We start from the raw sequence: 19,102 nt of genomic DNA on the forward strand, positions 1-19,102 counted from the left end.
TACAGGAAGACAGGACTTCAGTGAGGAACAATTCCCTCACTCAGGACAGGAAGATGGCTTCTCCCCCGTGTGCACTCTCTGATGTCTGTAAAGATCGGACTTCTGTGAAAAACATTTCCCGCACTCAGGACAGGAATGTGGCTTCTCACCTGTGTGCGACTTCTGATGTTTATAAAGAGAGGACTTGTCCGAAAAACATTTCCCGCACTCAGGACAAGAATATGGCTTCTCACCTGTATGCGATCTCTGATGTTTAGAAAGAGAGGACTTGTCTGAAAAACATTTCCCGCACTCTGAACAGCAAAACGGCTTCTCCCCCGTGTGAGATCTTTGATGTGTGACAAGTTCTGATTTTTTTACAAAACATTTTTCGCACTCAGAACAGGAATATAGCTTCTCACCCGTGTGAAGTCTCTGATGATAACTAAGAGAGGACTTATCTAAAAAACCTTTCCCGCACTCTGAACAGCAAAAAGGCTTCTCCCCCGTGTGAGAAGTTTGATGTGTGGCAAGATGTGATTTATATAAAAAACATTTCCCGCACTCAGGGCAGGAATACGGCTTTTCCCCCGTGTGAGACCTTTGATGTGTTATAAGAGCTGATTTATGTACAAAAACTTTCCCACACTCAGGGCAGGAATACGGCTTCTCTCCTGTGTGAGACCTTTGATGTGTGACAAGAGTTGATTTTTGTCCAAAGCATTTCCCACACTCAGAACAGGAATATGGCTTCTCTCCCGTGTGCAGTCTTTGATGGCTGTAGAGATGGTATTTCTTTGAAAAACATTTCCCACACTCAGGGCAGGAATATGGCTTCTCACCTCTGTGAGACTTTTGATGTGTGTTAAGATTTGCTTTTTGTCCAAAACATTTTCCGCACTCAGGGCAGGAATATGGCTTTTCCCCCGTGTGAGACCTTTGATGCGTGACCAAATTGGATTTATATACAAAAACTTTCCCGCACTCGGGACAGGAATGCGGCTTTCCCCCCTTGTGAGACTTTTGATGTGTGACAAGATTTGCTTTTTGTGCAAAACATTTACTGCACTCAGGACAGGAATACGGCTTCTCACCTGTGTGAGATTTCTGATGTATGGAAAGTGTATACTTGCTTGAAAAACATTTCCTGCACTCAGGACAGGAATATGGCTTCTCACCTGCGTGGGTTATTTTATGGAGATTAAGACAGGATTTCAAACAGAAACACCTCCCGCTCTCAGTACAGGAAAACCTCTTATCTGTTGGAAGGACGGCACTGTCCAAAGTCTGAGGTTCCTTAGTATAAGAGGAATTTGATGGTCCGTCCCCGTCCCTCACAGTCTGAGGTTCCTCAGGATAAGAGGAACACGATGGTCCGGCACCGTCCCTCACAGTCTGAGGTTCCTCAGGATAAGAGGAATACGATGGTCCGGCACCGTCCCTCACAGTCTGAGGTTCCTCAGGATAAGAGGAATACGATGGTTCGGCACCGTCCCTCACAGTCTGAGGTTCCTCAGGATAAGAGGAATACGATGGTCCGGCACTGTCCCTCACAGTCTGAGGTTTCTCAGGATAAGATGAACACGATGGTCCGGCACTGTCCCTCACAGTCTGAGGTTCTTCAGGATAAGAGGAATACGATGGTACGGCACCGTCCCTCACAGTCTGAGGTTCCTCAGGATAAGAGGAATACGATGGTCTGGCACCGTCCCTCACAGTCTGAGGTTCCTCAGGATAAGAGGAATACGATGGTCCGGCACTGTCCCTCACAGTCTGAGGTTCTTCAGGATAAGTGGAATACGATGGTCCATCTACACTGTGTGATGCCAGATGGACATTTGAGGTAGCCGGGTTTTCTCCTGGACTATACTGTGTGATGTCCTCATCTTCTACTTTACAGTCTGGAGACAAAGTGAGACAATCCTCTGAGGTTTTCCTCATCTCCCGTCCATGTACTAAAATAGAAATAAAAAGATTATTATTAGACATCAGCAGATTGGTTCCCCTAAACCAGGACTCCGCCACATCAGGCAGCTTTGTCTCTGAGGATCTTACAATTCCCCCCTCAAGGTAACCAGGAAATGGGTCCTCTGAACCTCCTTTCGTTTGTATAATTTAGTAGGTGGGGTGGAATCGCCTATATCAGAGGTCACTAAATGGCGGACCGCGGCCTGAAACCAGACCAAGGGCCAGTCCTGTCTGGACTGCCATGGCTGGGTGTCCTGGAGAAGCTGCCGATTGGGACAGAGAGCGGGAGTATTTTCTTATTAACAAGCCGAGTAATCACCCGCTTGTTAACATAATAACTTCTGCAGCTCCCGCCCCTCAATCCCAATCTGCAGCTCCTCTTGCCCCGCCCGCTGGAAGGATACACTAATGTAGTGTTAATGACCCACCTTTGCTGAGCTCTTTAGGAGTGTCCTCTTCTATAGTCTCCTCCAAAGACTGCTGATCATCCCTGACATACGTCTCTTCTTCTTCTGCTTTACCCTCAACTTTTATATCGATCAGATCTTCACCCTAAACCAAGCAAATGATAGAAACTTAAAATGTAAGATTTAGTATTGTGACATCACATACAGTGCCTTGCGAAAGTATTCGGACCCCTTGAACTTTTCGAACTTTTGCCACATTTCAGGCTTCAAACATAAAGATATAAAACTTTAATTTTTTTGTGAAGAATCAACAACAAGTGGGACACAATCATGAAGTGGAATGAAATTTATTGGATATTTCAAACTTTGTTAACAAATAAAAAACTGAAAAATTGGGCGTGCAAAATTATTCAGTCCCTTTATTTTCAGTGCAGCAAACTCTCTCCAGAAGTTCAGTGAGGATCTCTGAATGATCCATTGTTGACCTAAATGACTAATGATGATAAATAAAATCCACCTGTGTGTAATCAAGTCTCCGTATAAATGCACCTGCACCTTAATAGTCTCAGAGGTCCGTTTAAAGTGCAGAGAGCATCATGAAGAACAAGGAACACACCACGCAGGTCCGAGATACTGTTGTGGAGAAGTTTAAAGCCGGATTTGGATACGAAAAGATTTCCCAAGCTTTAAACATCCCAAGGAGCACTGTGCAAGCGATAATATTGAAATGGAAGGAGTATCAGACCACTGCAAATCTACGAAGACCTGGCCATCCCTCTAAAATTTCAGCTCATACAAGGAGAAGACTGATCAGAGATGCAGCCAAGAGGCCCATGATCACTCTGGATGAACTGCAGAGATCTACAGCTGAGGTGGGAGACTCTGTCCATAGGACAACAATCAGTCGTATACTGCACAAATCTGGCCTTTATGGAAGAGTGGCAAGAAGAAAGCCATTTCTTAAAGATATCCATAAAAAGTGTCGTTTAAAGTTTGCCACAAGCCACCTGGAGACACCAAACATGTGGAAGAAGGTGCTCTGGTCAGATGAAACCAAAATCAAACTTTTTGGCAACAATGCAAAACGTTATGTTTGGCGTAAAAGCAACACAGCCCATCACCCTGAACACACCCTCCCCACTATCAAACATGGTGGTGGCAGCATCATGGTTTGGGTCTGCTTTTCTTCAGCAGGGACAGGGAAGATGGTTAAAATTGATGGGAAGATGGATGGAGCCAAATACAGGACCATTCTGGAAGAAAACCTGATGGAGTCTGCAAAAGACCTGAGACTGGGACGGAGATTTGTCTTCCAACAAGACAATGATCCAAAACATAAAGCAAAATCTACAATGGAATGGTTCACAAATAAACATATCCAGGTGTTAGAATGGCCAAGTCAAAGTCCAGAACTGAATCCAATCGAGAATCTGTGGAAAGAACTGAAAACTGCTGTTCACAAACGCTCTCCATCCAACCACACTGAGCTCGAGCTGTTTTACAAGGAGGAATGGGCAAAAATTTCAGTCTCTCGATGTGCAAAACTGATAGAGACATACCCCAAGCGACTTACAGCTGTAATCGCAGCAAAAGGTGGCACTACAAAGTATTAACTTAAGGGGGCTGAATAATTTTGCACGCCCAAATTTTCAGTTTTTTATTTGTTAAAAAAGTTTTAAATATCCAATAAATTTCGTTCCACTTCATGATTGTGTCCCACTTGTTGTTGATTCTTCACAAAAAATTACAGTTTTATATCTTTATGTTTGAAGCCTGAAATGTGGCAAAAGGTCGAAAAGTCCAAGGGGGCCGAATACTTTCGCAAGGCACTGTATAGAAAAGATCCACACATCGTCTCACAAGTCCATATCCCAGATGTTCCATTGAACCAACCTTGTAATGGTAAAGGAAGGTGTGATCTTCCTGTGTGAAATCGCGGGAATACAGAGGACCTCCCCCTTCCATAAACTGCTGAGCTCCATTCACCAACATCTCTTCTTCTTTCTCTTTAATCTCAGCTTTGATGTCTTTCAGTTCTTCATCCTAAATCCCAAAGATGATAGAATATATGTGTAAGAAGGAACAAGAGATTACGTAGAAGAATGTCCTTTCATAGCTAAGAATTCTGTTTTAGTTGCTCAGTCCCACCTACCTGATGATGGTGGGGGATGGTGTGATCTTCCTGTGTGGAATCCCGGGAATACAGAGTACGGGGACATCTCTCTGGTGGGTTCCCATTACTGGATCCATCTGTAGGAAACACACACACTGACTGAATACATTGTTTCTATGTGTTTATCAGATGATGGCGGATCTAGTTGGACCCTCCGTACTGCTCTCTCCTTTACAATAAAGTCTCCTCTTACCCGGTGATGTGAGGGGCGGCTGATTCTCCATCATGACGTCCTTGTAGAGATCCTTGTGTCCTTCTAAATACTCCCAGTCCTCCATGGAGAAATAGACAGTGACATCCTGACACCTTATAGGAACCTGACACACACAATGAAACAGTCACCATCCAGACACATCCCTTGTCTGTTACTGGATAATGTCCCAGAATTCTCATTGCTCACCTCTCCTGTCAGCAGCTCCATCATCTTCTTGGTGACTTCTAAAATCTTCTGCATCTTGGGTCTCCCGGGTTTTAGGGAGTCACATGGCGGCACTCTGATGGTCATATGGTCATCTGACTTCGGAAAAGGAAAACTCTGTATATGAGAACCAATAGGAATATCAAGTTAGAATCCCAGAATCCTCCTCACCTCTCCGGTCAGTTCTGTGTTTTATTATTAGAGATAAGAGTGATGACATGTGACCTCCCAGAATCCTCCTCACCTCTCCGGTCAGCAGGTAGATGATCTCCAGGGTGAGATTTAGGATCTTCTCAGTCATGTGACACCGGTCCTCCTCCATCCTCATTGGTGCCGTCATTTGATCTATACAGGTCTCCTTGTAGACGGATAACTTTGGGAAATGAAAGTAAGAATTATTTGGATGGTATTGGTCACACCATTATAGGATGGGGGGGGGGGGGTTTGGGAGGGTTGTACATTTAAGAACTACTGCCCCCATGTAAAACCCATTTATGGCACTTTTCCACTGCAAGTACCGGCTCGGCTCCACTTGGCCCGGTTTGGTTTTCCACTGCATGGTACGGTGTTGGAACAGTTCGGTACGGTTTGCTTTTCCACTAAAGTAGTAATAAAGTAAATGGGTGGGATAACAATGATTCTCTGACCAATCAGTGGCTAGTAGTGACAAACAGTCAAGGCTGCATGCAATGGATTGTGGGATATGGTACCGGTACGGCTCTCTTGGAACCACAACTGAGGTGGTACTGTTTAAGCGAGCCGTACCGTTCAGTTCCATGTAGTGGAAAAGTGCCGCCGTACCATACCAACACCGTACCATGCGGTACAATGCAGTGTTAATGCACAAAAGCGAGCCGAACCGTTCGGTTCTATACAGTGGAAAAGCGCCATTAGTTTGAGCAATTTAATGTTTGTTACATTGTTGAGGTCCTGGGACCCTCTTGGCTCACCAGTTTAGAAATTCCCTTTTCTCTGTTGGGTTTGTTTTTGTTTCTGAACTGGTTTTGATTCGTTTTAGATCTGCAGACAAGGAATGATAAATACGACCCTTCTTCTGTCTTCTTGTTTTGTTCTGAGGCAGTGCTGTGAGGTCGATGTAGGGTCACCATGATGTCCAGGAAAGGGAACTTGCTGACTTTTGGCAACACTCCGACTGCAAGGCTCCAATCTCCAGCAGCCTGCTTACTGATAGGAGTGATATCACTGTCACTCTCTGCAGTAAGAGAAGGGATTGGATTGGAGAGCAAGAGGATGCTATTGGTAGAGAGCTGGGGGGAGGAGTTTGTTCTCATCCCTCCAATGGCAGCCTAGAGTGGGTAGGAGGAGGACAGCAGGGGGGAGGGGTTTGTTCTCTTAGTATATTGTAGTATCCAGGACCTTGTACAGAGTGGCGGTGAGTTCCCGGTGTTGTGAATTCCGATACCAGGCTCTGACACAGTCTATGTCATGGGAAGGTATTAGACGGCTCCCTCAGACCCACAACACGGGCCTGCTAAGCGAATCTGATCAAACAGATCCTCTAACAACGAGTGTGTAGCCAGGGTGAATGACTTTTCTTCTTAATTCCATTTGGGTATCCTGGAACATATTACTTGGCCAGTAATAGGGGAAAAATGTGAAGCCTGCCTTCATTTACTGGCACGGGTTTTGTAAATGGGTCTGAGAAGTGCAGGTAGGAGGACCATCGTAGACCAAAAGCCTCCCTCCCAAACCTTGGAGGACCCCTGAGCCCTAAACCCTCTTTCTTCCCTCAGAGCCCCGAAGCCTGACTGACCTCTCGGAGTCTTTCAGAATAGGCATCATCTCATAGGCCACCGAAGTCTTTAGCCCTATTACCCCCTCACAGCCTCTCAGAACCATATTACTAGAATTTAAGTTCAAAATGAAGAGAAGGTTTCGGCCCCGTATGTGGGGAAAAGATCTGACCCTGAAGGGGTTTATCTATGTTTCCACACTATATATGTGTGTATCATCATCTGCCGGAGATAAGACGTCACAGTGACTATGGAGGAAGAGGACGGAACATGACGGGGGGGGGTTACTGGGTGTAAAATTAAAACAAAATCGATACTCCCTTTTATATTGCCTTTTGTATCAATTGACCCTCCCTTTTAGATTGTAAGCTCTAACGAGCAGGGCCCTCTGATTCCTTTTGTTTCAAATTGTATTGTAACTGTAATGTCTGCCTTCATTTTGTTAAGCGCTGCGCAAACTGTTGGCGCTATATAAATCCTGTATAATAATAAGAATTACCTCTTCTGCTGCCAGTTCCAGCAATGTCTCCTCTCTACTTCCTCCTGGCTCACCTCTGACCCGGAACTTCCTTTCTGTAGCTGACATCACTCCGTCTTCCATAGAGACTTTTTGTTTGGGTAGAAGTGAGATCAACACCTTGTGGAGCTCAGAAGAACTGCATCCCAGGGAAACATCTCGTAGTGTGACTATGGCTTTGTGGTCTCATCTCCACTCCCACCAAGGGGGATAGAAATATATTACTGCCTAGTCCAGCCTTTCTCAGCCAGGGTTCCTCCAAAGGTTTCTTGGAGTTCTTTGAGAAATGAACAGTTTCTGTTCCTCAGTGGGGATGAGTTAAGGTTTGGGTTGACCATATGTTCGAACCGAACCCAAGCCGTTTACAGTTCATCAAATGGGCAAATTAAATGGTCATATATGGCCAGTGCACCCACTCACCTCCTGTTTAGAGTTAGTTTAGTTCTAGCTAGACCCTCCCATCTTCTTCCATGTCTACTCAGTCAATGTTAGTTTTTCACAGAGACAGGCTTAGGAAAGTCATTGTCTTCTTACTCTAGTGGCAATATTGGGCCACTGCAACTTGTTTACTAATGTGAATTGGTATCTTTCTCTATCTTGCCCTCCTGTTTAGAGCTAGTTAGATTAGTCCTAGCTAGCCCCTCCTCTTCTTCGAGGTTCTCTCAATCAGTGATCATTTTTCATAGAGACAGGGCTTAAAAAATTCTTTGTCTTCTCACTCTTCAAAAGACTGGAAGAACATTCTCTGTACTGCAATTGTCTGAAGTAATATTGCGTTGGATTCACCTTCAGTGTCTTATTGAAGAGTTAAAGCGGAGTTCCACCCTGGGAATAAAATTTTTTAAAAAAATACCCCCGGGACAGTCAGGGCTAGTACATTCCACAATGGCTAGCCTCTGATCTGTCCTGGGTTGCACTTACCTTTTAGGAGAAATACTTACCTTGAAAAAGTATTCTCCAGCGCTGCCATCTCAGGTGTGGGCAGCTTGAAGCCAGAGCGATCCTCTTCGGCGTCCTCTTCCGTCTTCTTCGGTCCCACGATGCACTGCACCGGCCCCGACGTCACTTCCGGTGCGCGCGCGTCATCCCTCCACAGCTTCTGGGCATGCCCAGAAGCTGTTTAGAAGGGAATGACGCGCGCGCGCCGGAACTGACGTCCGGGCCAGTGCAGGCGCAATGATTCCTGGGAGCGATGATGTTGAGCTCCCAGGAATCATTGCAAATCCAGGAAGTGACGATGGGCCGTGGCCACAGAGGGAGGAAGAAGGAAGTAAGGTAAGTATATTTACTTCTTTACGAGGTAAGTAAAAAAAAAAAAATGCAATTATCCATTTGTTTTTCAGGGGACCCGGAGCGAGAAGATGGAGGTAAGTATAAATTTAGGGTGGAACTCCACTTTAAGGTGCCTGTGGATGGTGCCAAGTCAGCAGGTGACCATACTGTCTGGACAGACTGGGTCTAAGGAGGTATGTCACTGCATGAACAGCATAATTGTAGAACAGGTGGGGATGGCACTGAAATCATTGCCCAAACATGGCCAATGGGTATATTGGGCAATGATGTCACCACTATCCCACCCCTTTTTATGCAGCTGATGCCAGCTTAGAGATCTATAATTCAGATAGTGGAACAATTATGTACTATGTACCCCATACTCATTCATGTATGTGTGTGTGTGTGTGTGTGTGTGGGGGGGGGGGGGTTGGGGACCCCCTTTTTGTTAAACGGGGCTTCCAGGTTCCAATAAGTCCCCCTGCCCACAGGACCACCAGTCAGAGTTGTGGAAAAGAGGTCCTTGTCCAAATCAACATGGAGATAAAGATTTGTGCCCCAGGGTAGTCTACCCTGGCAAGGCACTCGCCCATGTCAATGGCATGTGGATGATATGGTACAGGAGGGGGTGGGCATGCACTATGTACACTGAGATGTATATGGTAAACACCTGATTACTGCACTCTGTACCCTGGGCCATATATGATATACTCCTGGCCTCTGCACTCTGTACCCTGGGCTGTATATGATATACTCCTGACCCCTGCACTCGGGCCGTATATGATATACTCCTGACCCCTGCACTCGGGCCGTATATGATATATTCCTGACCTCTGCACTCTGTACCCTGGGTCGTATATGATATACTCCTGACCACTACACTCTGGGCCGTATATGATATACTCCTGGCCACTGCACTCTGTACCCTGGGCCGTATATGATATACTCCTGACCACCGCACTCTGTACCCTGGGCTGTATATGATATACTCCTGACCACCGCACTCTGTACCCTGGGCTGTATAGGATATACTCCTGAGCCCTGGGAACATTTATGTAAACCTGCAACTACGGGGGAAATGTGACCTCCATTTTTACTTCTTGTATCTCTTTTTTTATAGGAATATTATCATTATCAATAGACAATGGACTCATTTTTTTTTTTATTATCACACACAGATTATATTTAAGACAAAAAACAACAGTTTGACAGCATTTTAATATTAAAATTACGTAAAAAAAAAACAAAAGAATGAAAAACAGAATGAAAACTGATGATCAAAACAATAAGCTTAGTAATTATTTAACCACTCCTGGACCGGAAGGATTTGTCCCCTTAATGACCAGGCCATTTTTTGCGATTCGGCACTGTGATATTTTAACGGACAATTGCGCGGTCGTGCAACGTTGTACGCAAATACAATCGATGTCCTTTTTTTCCCCACAAATAGAGCTTTATTTTGGTGGTATTTGATCACCTCTGCGATTCTTATTTTTAACGCTATGAACAAAAGAAAAAAGAGCGACAATTTTGAAAAAAATAAAAAATTTTTACTTTCTGCTATAAAACGCAACCAATAAAAAATGTAAAAAAATCTAATTTTTTCATCAGTTTTAGGATATGTATTCTGCTACCTATTTTTGGTAAAAAAAAAAATTGCAATAATGATTGTAAACGATATAACGTTTGCGCAAACCAAACGATGCAATATTTTTAGGGGTCCGTTCTGTCACAGTCCCGCTAAAGATCGAAGATCGCCACCAATACTCGTAAAAAAAAAAAAAAAACAATAAAAATTACAAATACCTTTCCTATTAGTTAGTAGACGCGAAAACTTTTGCCCAAAACAATCAAAATACGCTTATTGCGTTTTTTTTTTTTTACCAAAAATATGTAGCAGAAAACAAATTGGCCTAAAAATGGTGTTAAAAAATTTAGAATTTAATTTTTTTTTTTTTTAGAATATCGTATTGCAGAATGTGAAAAATATTGTTTTTTTTTTTTTTCAGAATTGTCGCTCTTTTTTTGTTTATAGCGCAAAAAATAAAAATCGCACTGGTGATCAAATACCACCAAAAGAAAGCTCTGTTTGTGGGAAAAAAAGGACTTCAGTTTTGTTCGCACGACCGCGCAATTGTCTGTTAAAATAACGCAGTGCCGTATCACAAAATATGGCCTGGTCATTAAGAGGGAAAATCTTCCGGTCTAGAAGTGGTTAAAGGGTTAGGCGCGTCCCTAGGGGGTGCTTACTAACAGTGGGGGGGTTATTACACTGATTGGTGGAAGACAGATATCCAGTTTCCTACTTAGCAGGAACACAAGATCTCCATCTTGTCCTCTTGCAAAACGGTGGTTTGTCTTGTTTACATAGACAGATCGCTGTTGTGCCTCTCCCGGGGTAGCTGGCGGACATCGGGTCTGCCGGATCCGTTGTTTGACGTCCCTGCCAGCCAGTAATGGCGCGATGGTGCCTCCAGGAGCGCGATAGTGCCATCTAGTGGCTATTGAACGAAACGCGTACAGGTACGTAGTTTCGCGCAATAGCGCCATTTTGACACAGTATATAGGCGGCGGGCGGTCGGTAAGTGATTAAATATAAGGCCTCGTTCACATGGGGGTACTTAAGCGTAAGCCTGTGCGAAAGTTGTGTTTACCCCGATGGGGCTGAACAGATGTTCTGTGCTCCCCATACAAGCAGTCTAATTCATGTCAGTTGAGACGCAGAGGCTGCTCCCAATTTGACAGGCACATGAGTCCCCAAATGCAGACAGGGTGCGTTTGTGGCTGAGCGACCGCACTTACATGGCTGTCAAATTGGGAGCAGTGGCTGTGTCCCAAATTACATGAATGGGGCAAAAACGGCCCTCAAGGGGTAAACGCCTGTGTCAGAGATGCTATAAAATGATTAGCAGTATACATAAGACTCATTTGTTAAAATATCCGTCACATCCCATTTTCACCAAATATACATCTAGCGTTATTGTAAATTATTATTCTAATTATTTTTCTAAGATTATCAATGAAATAAAGTAACCAATCTTCCTATTTTTATCATAAGGTATCAAAACTTTAGTCTTCTCATCAGGGATTCCGCCCTTGATTTCTGTAGGTGCTCAGTGTACAGAGTAGAGCCCACATCGGAGTCCTCAGCCCTGACTAGCTGATCACGGCACAGATTTATATCACAGATTGGAACTTTCACTTCCACTTTCACTGCAAGAGGATTCTACCACCAGGAATGACTATATTAGGAATTGATATGTAGAACTTTTCAGATCCAGTCTCTTCTGCAGTTGCCCATCTCATTTACACTCCATGCTAGGATCTCCTGCAGCTCTCCTCCACCATCCACACTACATTTTCTGACAGCTCTCCACCATTCACACTACATTCTCCCTCAGCTCTCCTCCACCATCCGCACTACATTCTCCGACAGCTCTCCTCCCACCATCCACACTACATTCTCCGACAGCTCTCCCCCCACCATCCACACTACATTCTCCGACAGCTCTCCTCCCACCATCCACACTACATTCTCCGACAGCTTTCCTCCACCATCCACACTACATTCTCCGACAGCTCTCCTCCACCATCTACACTACATTCTCCCTCAGCTCTCCTCCACCATCCACACTACATTTTCCGACAGCTCTCCCCCACCATCCACACTTCATTCTCCGACAGCTCTCCTCCACCATCCACACTACATTCTCCGACAACTCTCCTCCACCATCCACACTACATTCTCCGACAGCTCTCCTCCCACCATCCACACTACATTCTCCGACAGCTCTCCTCCACCATCCACACTACATTCTCCGACAGCTCTCCTCCCACCATCCACACTACATTCTCCGACAGCTCTCCTACACCATCCACACTACATTCTCCGACAGCTCTCCTCCACCATCTACACTACATTCTCCCTCAGCTCTCCTCCACCATCCACACTACATTTTCCGACAGCTCTCCCCCACCATCCACACTTCATTCTCCGACAGCTCTCCTCCACCATCCACACTACATTCTCCGACAACTCTCCTCCACCATCCACACTACATTCTCCGACAGCTCTCCTCCCACCATCCACACTACATTCTCCGACAGCTCTCCTCCACCATCCACACTACATTCTCCGACAGCTCTCCTCCCACCATCCACACTACATTCTCCGACAGCTCTCCTACACCATCCACACTACATTCTCCGACAGCTCTCCTCCCACCATCCACACTACATTCTCCGACAGCTTTCCTCCACCATCCACACTACATTCCCCGACAGCTCTCCTACACCATCCACACTACATTCTCCGACAACTCTCCCCCACCATCCACACTACATTCTCTGACAGCTCTCCTCCCACCATCTACACTACATTCTCCGACAGCTCTCCTCCACCATCCACACTACATTCTCCGACAGCTCTCCTCCACCATCCACACTACATTCTCCGACAGCTCTCCTCCCACCATCCACACTACATTCTCCGACAGCTCTCCTCCACCATCCACACTACATTCTCCGACAGCTCTCCTCCCACCATCCACACTACATTCTCCGACAGCTCTCCTCCACCTTCCACACTACATTCTCCGACAGCTCTCCTCCACCATCCACACTACATTCTCTGACAGCTCTCCTCCACCATCCACACTACATTCTCCCTCAGCTCTCCTCCACCATCCACACTACATTTTCCGACAGCTCTCCCCCACCATCCACACTACATTCTCCGACAGCTCTCCTACACCATCCACACTACATTCTCCGACAGCTCTCCTCCACCATCCACACTACATTCTCCGACAACTCTCCCCCACCATCCACACTACATTTTCCGACAGCTCTCCTCCACCATCCACACTACATTCTCCGACAGCTCTCCTCCACCATCCACACTACATTCTCCAACAGCTCTCCTCCACCATCCACACTACATTCTCCGACAGCTCTCCTCTTCCATTCACACTACATTCCCCGACAGCTCTCCTCTCACCATCTACACTACATTCTCCGACAGCTCTCCTCCACCATCCACACTACATTCTCCGACAGCTCTTCTCCCACCATCCACACTAATTCTCCGACAGCTCTCCTCCACCATCCACACTTCATTCTCCGACAGCTCTCCTCCCACCATCCACACTAATTCTCCGACAGCTCTCCTCCACCATCCACAATACATTCTCCGACAGCTCTCCTCCACCATCCACACTACATTCTCCGTCAGCTCTCCTCCACCATCCACACTACATTCTCTAATATCTCCACCCCACTATGCACACTACATTCCCCGACAGCTCTCCTCTCACCATCTACACTACATTCTCCTACAGCTCTCCTCCACCATCCACACTAATTCTCCGACAGCTCTCCTCCACCATCCACACTACATTCTCCAACAGCTCTCCTCCACCATCCACACTACATTCTCCGTCAGCTCTCCTCCACCATCCACACTACATTCTCTAATATCTCCACCCCACTATGCACACTACATTCTCCTACAGCTCTCCTCCACCATCCACACTAATTCTCCGACAGCTCTCCTCCACCATCCACACTACATTCTCCGACAGCTCTCCTCCACCATCCACACTACATTCTCCGACAGCTCTCCTCCCACCACCATCCACACTACATTCTCCGACAGCTCTCCTCCACCATCCACACTAATTCTCCGACAGCTCTCCTCCACCATCCACACTACATTCTCCGACAGCTCTCCTCCACCATCCACACTACATTCTCCGACAGCTCTCCTCCCACCATCCACACTAAACATGAATAAGGGAGTTTCCCTGTGTATATTGTCTGATGTTTAATAAGTTTTTTCCTTTTTTAAGAAAACATTTCCCACACTCATCAAGGAAAAGGACGTTTAATGGCATGAAGTTCCTGGTGCACAAGAAGTTATTTTTTGCGATTGAAACATTTCCCACACTCATAAATAAGGACTCTCAGCGGTGTTTATTGTCTGACATCTACTCTACTGACATATCACTCTTTTCATTGAAAGGTTTCCCTCACTCTGAACATGAATAAGGACGTTCACCCGTGAGAATACACGGGTGTCTAACAAGGTGTTGTTTCCGAGTGAAAGATTTCCCGCACTCTAAACATGAATAAGGACGCTCACCTGTATGAGTTCTCTGATGTTGATTAAGGTCTCCTTTCTGAGTGAAAGATTTCCCGCACTCTGAACATAAATGAGGACGATCGCCCGTGTGAACTCTCTGATGTCTACGAAGGTCTTTCTTTTCTATGAAAGATTTCCCGCACTCTGAACATGAATGAGGACGATCACCCGTGTGAATTTTTTGATGGGAAACCAGGGATGATTTCTTAGTGAAACATTTCTGGCAGTCTGGACATGAAAATGGACGCTCAGCTGTGTGACTTCGCTGGTGTACAATAAGTTGTCCTTTCTCTATGAAACTTTTCCCGCACTCTGAACATGAATAAAGATGCTCACCTATGTGAACTCTCTGGTGTTTAAAAAGTGCTCCTTTTGCAATGAAAGATTTCCCGCTCTCAGTACATGAATAAAGGCACGCACTCTTGTGAACTCTCTGGTGTTTAAAAAGTGATCCCTTTGTGGTGAAAGATTTCCCGCACTCTGAACAAGGGAAAGGACGCTCACCTGTGTGAATTCTCAGGTGTACATTAAGTCGTGTTTTGAGACTGAAACATTTCCCGCACTCTGTACAAGGGAAAGGACGCTCACCCGTGTGAATTCTCAGGTGTACATTAAGTTGTGTTTTGAGACTGAAACATTTCCCGCACTCTGAACAAGGGAAAGGACGCTCGCCCGTGTGAATTTCCTGGTGTTTAGTAAGTTCTCGTTTGCCACTGAAACATTTTCCGCACTCTGAACATAAATAGGGACGCTCACCAGTGTGAATTCTCTGATGTCTACATAGGGCAGTCTTTTCACTAAAAGATTTCCCGCACTCTGAACAAGGGAAAGGACGCTCGCCCGTGTGAATTTTCTGGTGTTTAGTAAGTTCTCGTTTGCCACTGAAACATTTCCCGCACTCTGAACATAAATAGGGACGCTCACCAGTGTGAATTCTCTGATGTCTACATAGGGCAGTCTTTTCACTAAAAGATTTCCCGCACTCTGAACATGAATGAGGACGTTCACCTGTGTGAATTCTTTGATGGGTAACCAGCGTTGATTTCCGAATGAAACATTTCCCGCAGTCTGGACATGAAAATGGACGCTCACCTGTGTGAATTCTCTGGTGTGCAATAAGTTCTCCTTTCTCACTGAAACATTTCCCACACTCTGAACATGAATAAGGTTGCTCACCCGTGTGACCTTTCTGGTGTCTAACAAGGTTTTTCTTCTGAGTGAAAGATTTCCCACACCCTGAACATGAATAAGGTTGCTTACCCATGTGAACTTTCTGGTGTCTAAGAAGATAATCCTTCCGATTGAAAGATTTCCCGCACACTGAGCATAAATAACTACGCTCACCCGTGTGAACTCTCTGGTGTTGATCAAGGTCTCCTTTCTTAGTGAAACATTTCCCGCACTCTGAACATAAATAGGTGCGCTCACCAGTGTGAATTCTCTGATGTCTACGTAGGGCAGTCTTTTCACTGAAAGATTTCCCGCACTCTGAACATGAATGAGGACGTTCACCTGTGTGAATACTTTGATGGGAAACCAGCGCTGATTTCCGAATGAAACATTTCCCGCTGTCTGGACATGAAAATGGACGCTCACCTGTGTGAATTCTCTGGTGTGCAATAAGTTGTCCTTTCTCACTGTAACATTTCCCACACTCTGAACATGAATAAGGTTGCTCACCCATGTGAACTTTCTGGTGTCTAAGAAGATTTTCCTTCCGATTGAAAGATTTCCCGCACTCTGAACACAAATAAGGGTGCTCACCAGTGTGAATTCTCTGGTGTTGATCAAGGTCTCCTTTCTGAGTGAAACATTTCCCGCACTCTGAACATGAATAGGGACGCTCACCAGTGTGAACTCTCTGATGTCTACGTAGGACAGTCTTTTCACTGAAAGATTTCCCGCACTCTGAACATGAATGAGGACGTTCACCTGTGTGAATACTTTGATGGGAAACCAGCGTTGATTTCCGAATGAAACATTTCCCGCAGTCTGGACATGAAAATGGACGCTCACCTGTGTGAATTCTCTGATGTGCAATAAGTTGTCCTTTCACACTGTAACATTTCCCGCACTCTGAACATGAATAAGGTTGCTCACCCATGTGACCTTTCTGGTGTCTAACAAGGTTTTCCTTCCGAGTGAAAGATTTCCCGCACTCTGAACAAGGGAAACGACGCTTATCTGTGTGAATTTTTTGGTGTTCAATAAGATGTCCTTTTCTAAGGAAACATTTGCCACACTTAGAACAACGGAAAGGACGTTCACCTGTGTGAATTCTCTGGTGTTCAATAGGTACTTCTTTAAAAGTGAAACATTTCCCACACTCTGAACATAAATAAGGACGTTCACCCGTGTGAATTGTCTGATGGGTAAAAAGCTCTTTGTTTTCAGCAAAATATTTCCCGCACTTTGAACATGACAATGAACTCTCTACTGTGTGAACCCTGTCATGGCTTAAAGAAGATTTCTGGGGATTGGGTGGATCTGGTGATCTGTCAGCCTTGTGAGAACTTAGATGGACATCTGGAGTCATAGTATGGGAATTATCAGAAGATTTCCCAGGATTAGAAGGACCCATTGATCTTAGATGGACATCTGAAGTCATAGTATGAGATTTCTCAGAAGGTTCCTCGGGATTAGAAGGACCCATTGATCTTAGATGGAAATCCGAAGTCATAGTATGAGATTTCTCAGAAGGTTCCTCGGGATTAGAAGGACCCATTGATCTTAGATGGACATCTGAAGTCATAGTATGAGATTTATCAGAAGGGTCCTCGGGATTAGAAGGACCCATTGATCTTAGATGGACATCTGAAGTCATAGTATGAGATTTCTCAGAAGGTTCCTCGGGATTAGAAGGATCCATTGATCTTAGATGGACATCTGAAGTCATAGTATGGGATTTATCAGAAGGTTCCTTGGGATTAGAAGGACCCATTGATCTTAGATGGACATCTGAAGTCAAAGTATGGGATTTATCAGAAGGTTCCTTGGGATTAGAAGGACCCATTGATCTTAGATGGACATCTGAAGTCATAGTATGAGATTTCTCAGAAGGTTCCTCGGGATTAGAAGGACCCATTGATCTTAGATGGAAATCCGAAGTCATAGTATGAGATTTCTCAGAAGGTTCCTCGGGATTAGAAGGACCCATTGATCTTAGATGGACATCTGAAGTCATAGTATGAGATTTATCAGAAGGGTCCTCGGGATTAGAAGGACCCATTGATCTTAGATGGACATCTGAAGTCATAGTATGGGATTTCTCAGAAGGTTCCCCAGGATTAGAAGGACCCATTAATCTTAGATGGACATCTGAAGTCATAGTATGGGATTTCTTAGAAGATTCCTCAGGATTAGAAGGATCTGTTGATCTAGCCAACCAACCAGAGTTCACTTTCGGAGAATTTTGTGAAACGTCAGTATTTTCTGCCTTACAATCTGGAGATATAATAAGACGTCCCTCCGATGTATATATGTTCCAGAAACACGGTCCATCTGCTGGAAAGCAATATTTAATATACGTCATATCTGTTCTCATACATCTTGTATTCAGAAGTCATAGATCTATGTAGAGCTTTCAAAACGTTCCCACAGCTCTGGCATTGAATTTGGTGCAATTATTACAGAACATTACAAATAAAAACCAGATCAATGATATCAAACACCCAAACCACACGGGTAAACACCACAGTATTTGTGCATTGACAACAAGGTGATGGTGAAGAGTGGGACTTTTTTCCATATATTCCTAAAAGCCATAACAGGGATATATCATTTATATAGTGTACAACAGTTGTGGTTAAAAAAAAACAACCAATATTTCATACACTGAAAAAAAACAATTTAAATGCCCCAAGATCGGGGAGTGTTTCTACACTTGTAATTCTACACAATTTAGAGATTTTTTTGGATCACTTTTTTTGTCCTCTTTGTTTTTCGACACTTTTTTGTATACTATATATGCGCAGTTATGTCAATGGATGTGGAATTCATTACAGTACATCCATATGACTTTTTTCGTTCTACGAAATATTGGAACTTTTTTGATATTTCATGATTTCTTTTGCACAGGTCTGGTGAATGTTTGATAGATCTGTATCTCCTCCTCATTTATCGGGAACATGACGTTATATTGAGAAATGGAGATGGACCTTTCATATGGTGTACAGTATCTCCTCCTCATTTGTGGGGAACATGACGTTATATTGAGGAATGGAGATGGACCTTTCATATGGTGTACAGTATCTCCTCCTCATTTGTAGGAACATGACGTTATATTGAGGAATGGAGATGGACCTTTCATATGGTGTACAGTATCTCCTCCTCATTTGTTGGGAACATGACGTTATATTGAGGAATGGAGATAGACCTTTCATATGGTGTACAGTATCTCCTCCTCATTTGTGGGGAACATGACGTTATATTGAGGAATGGAGATGGACCTTTCATATGGTGTACAGTATCTG

General features: G+C 44.7%; 1 protein-coding gene across 1 annotated transcript in view; it reads right to left on the reverse strand.

The window, feature by feature from the left end:
• Nucleotides 1-19,102, reverse strand: part of LOC309564421 (uncharacterized protein) — a 224,655-nt gene that overhangs the window by 121,554 nt on the left and 83,999 nt on the right. Inside the window, 2 exon segments of the mRNA XM_082269051.1 lie at nucleotides 61-1,157; nucleotides 15,135-18,131. Coding sequence (XP_082125177.1) covers nucleotides 61-1,157; nucleotides 15,135-18,131 — 4,094 coding nt within the window.

Source organism: Pelophylax lessonae (assembly GCF_965119305.1).
Source record: "Pelophylax lessonae genome assembly, chromosome: 9".
Taxonomy (NCBI): Eukaryota; Metazoa; Chordata; class Amphibia; order Anura; family Ranidae; genus Pelophylax; species Pelophylax lessonae.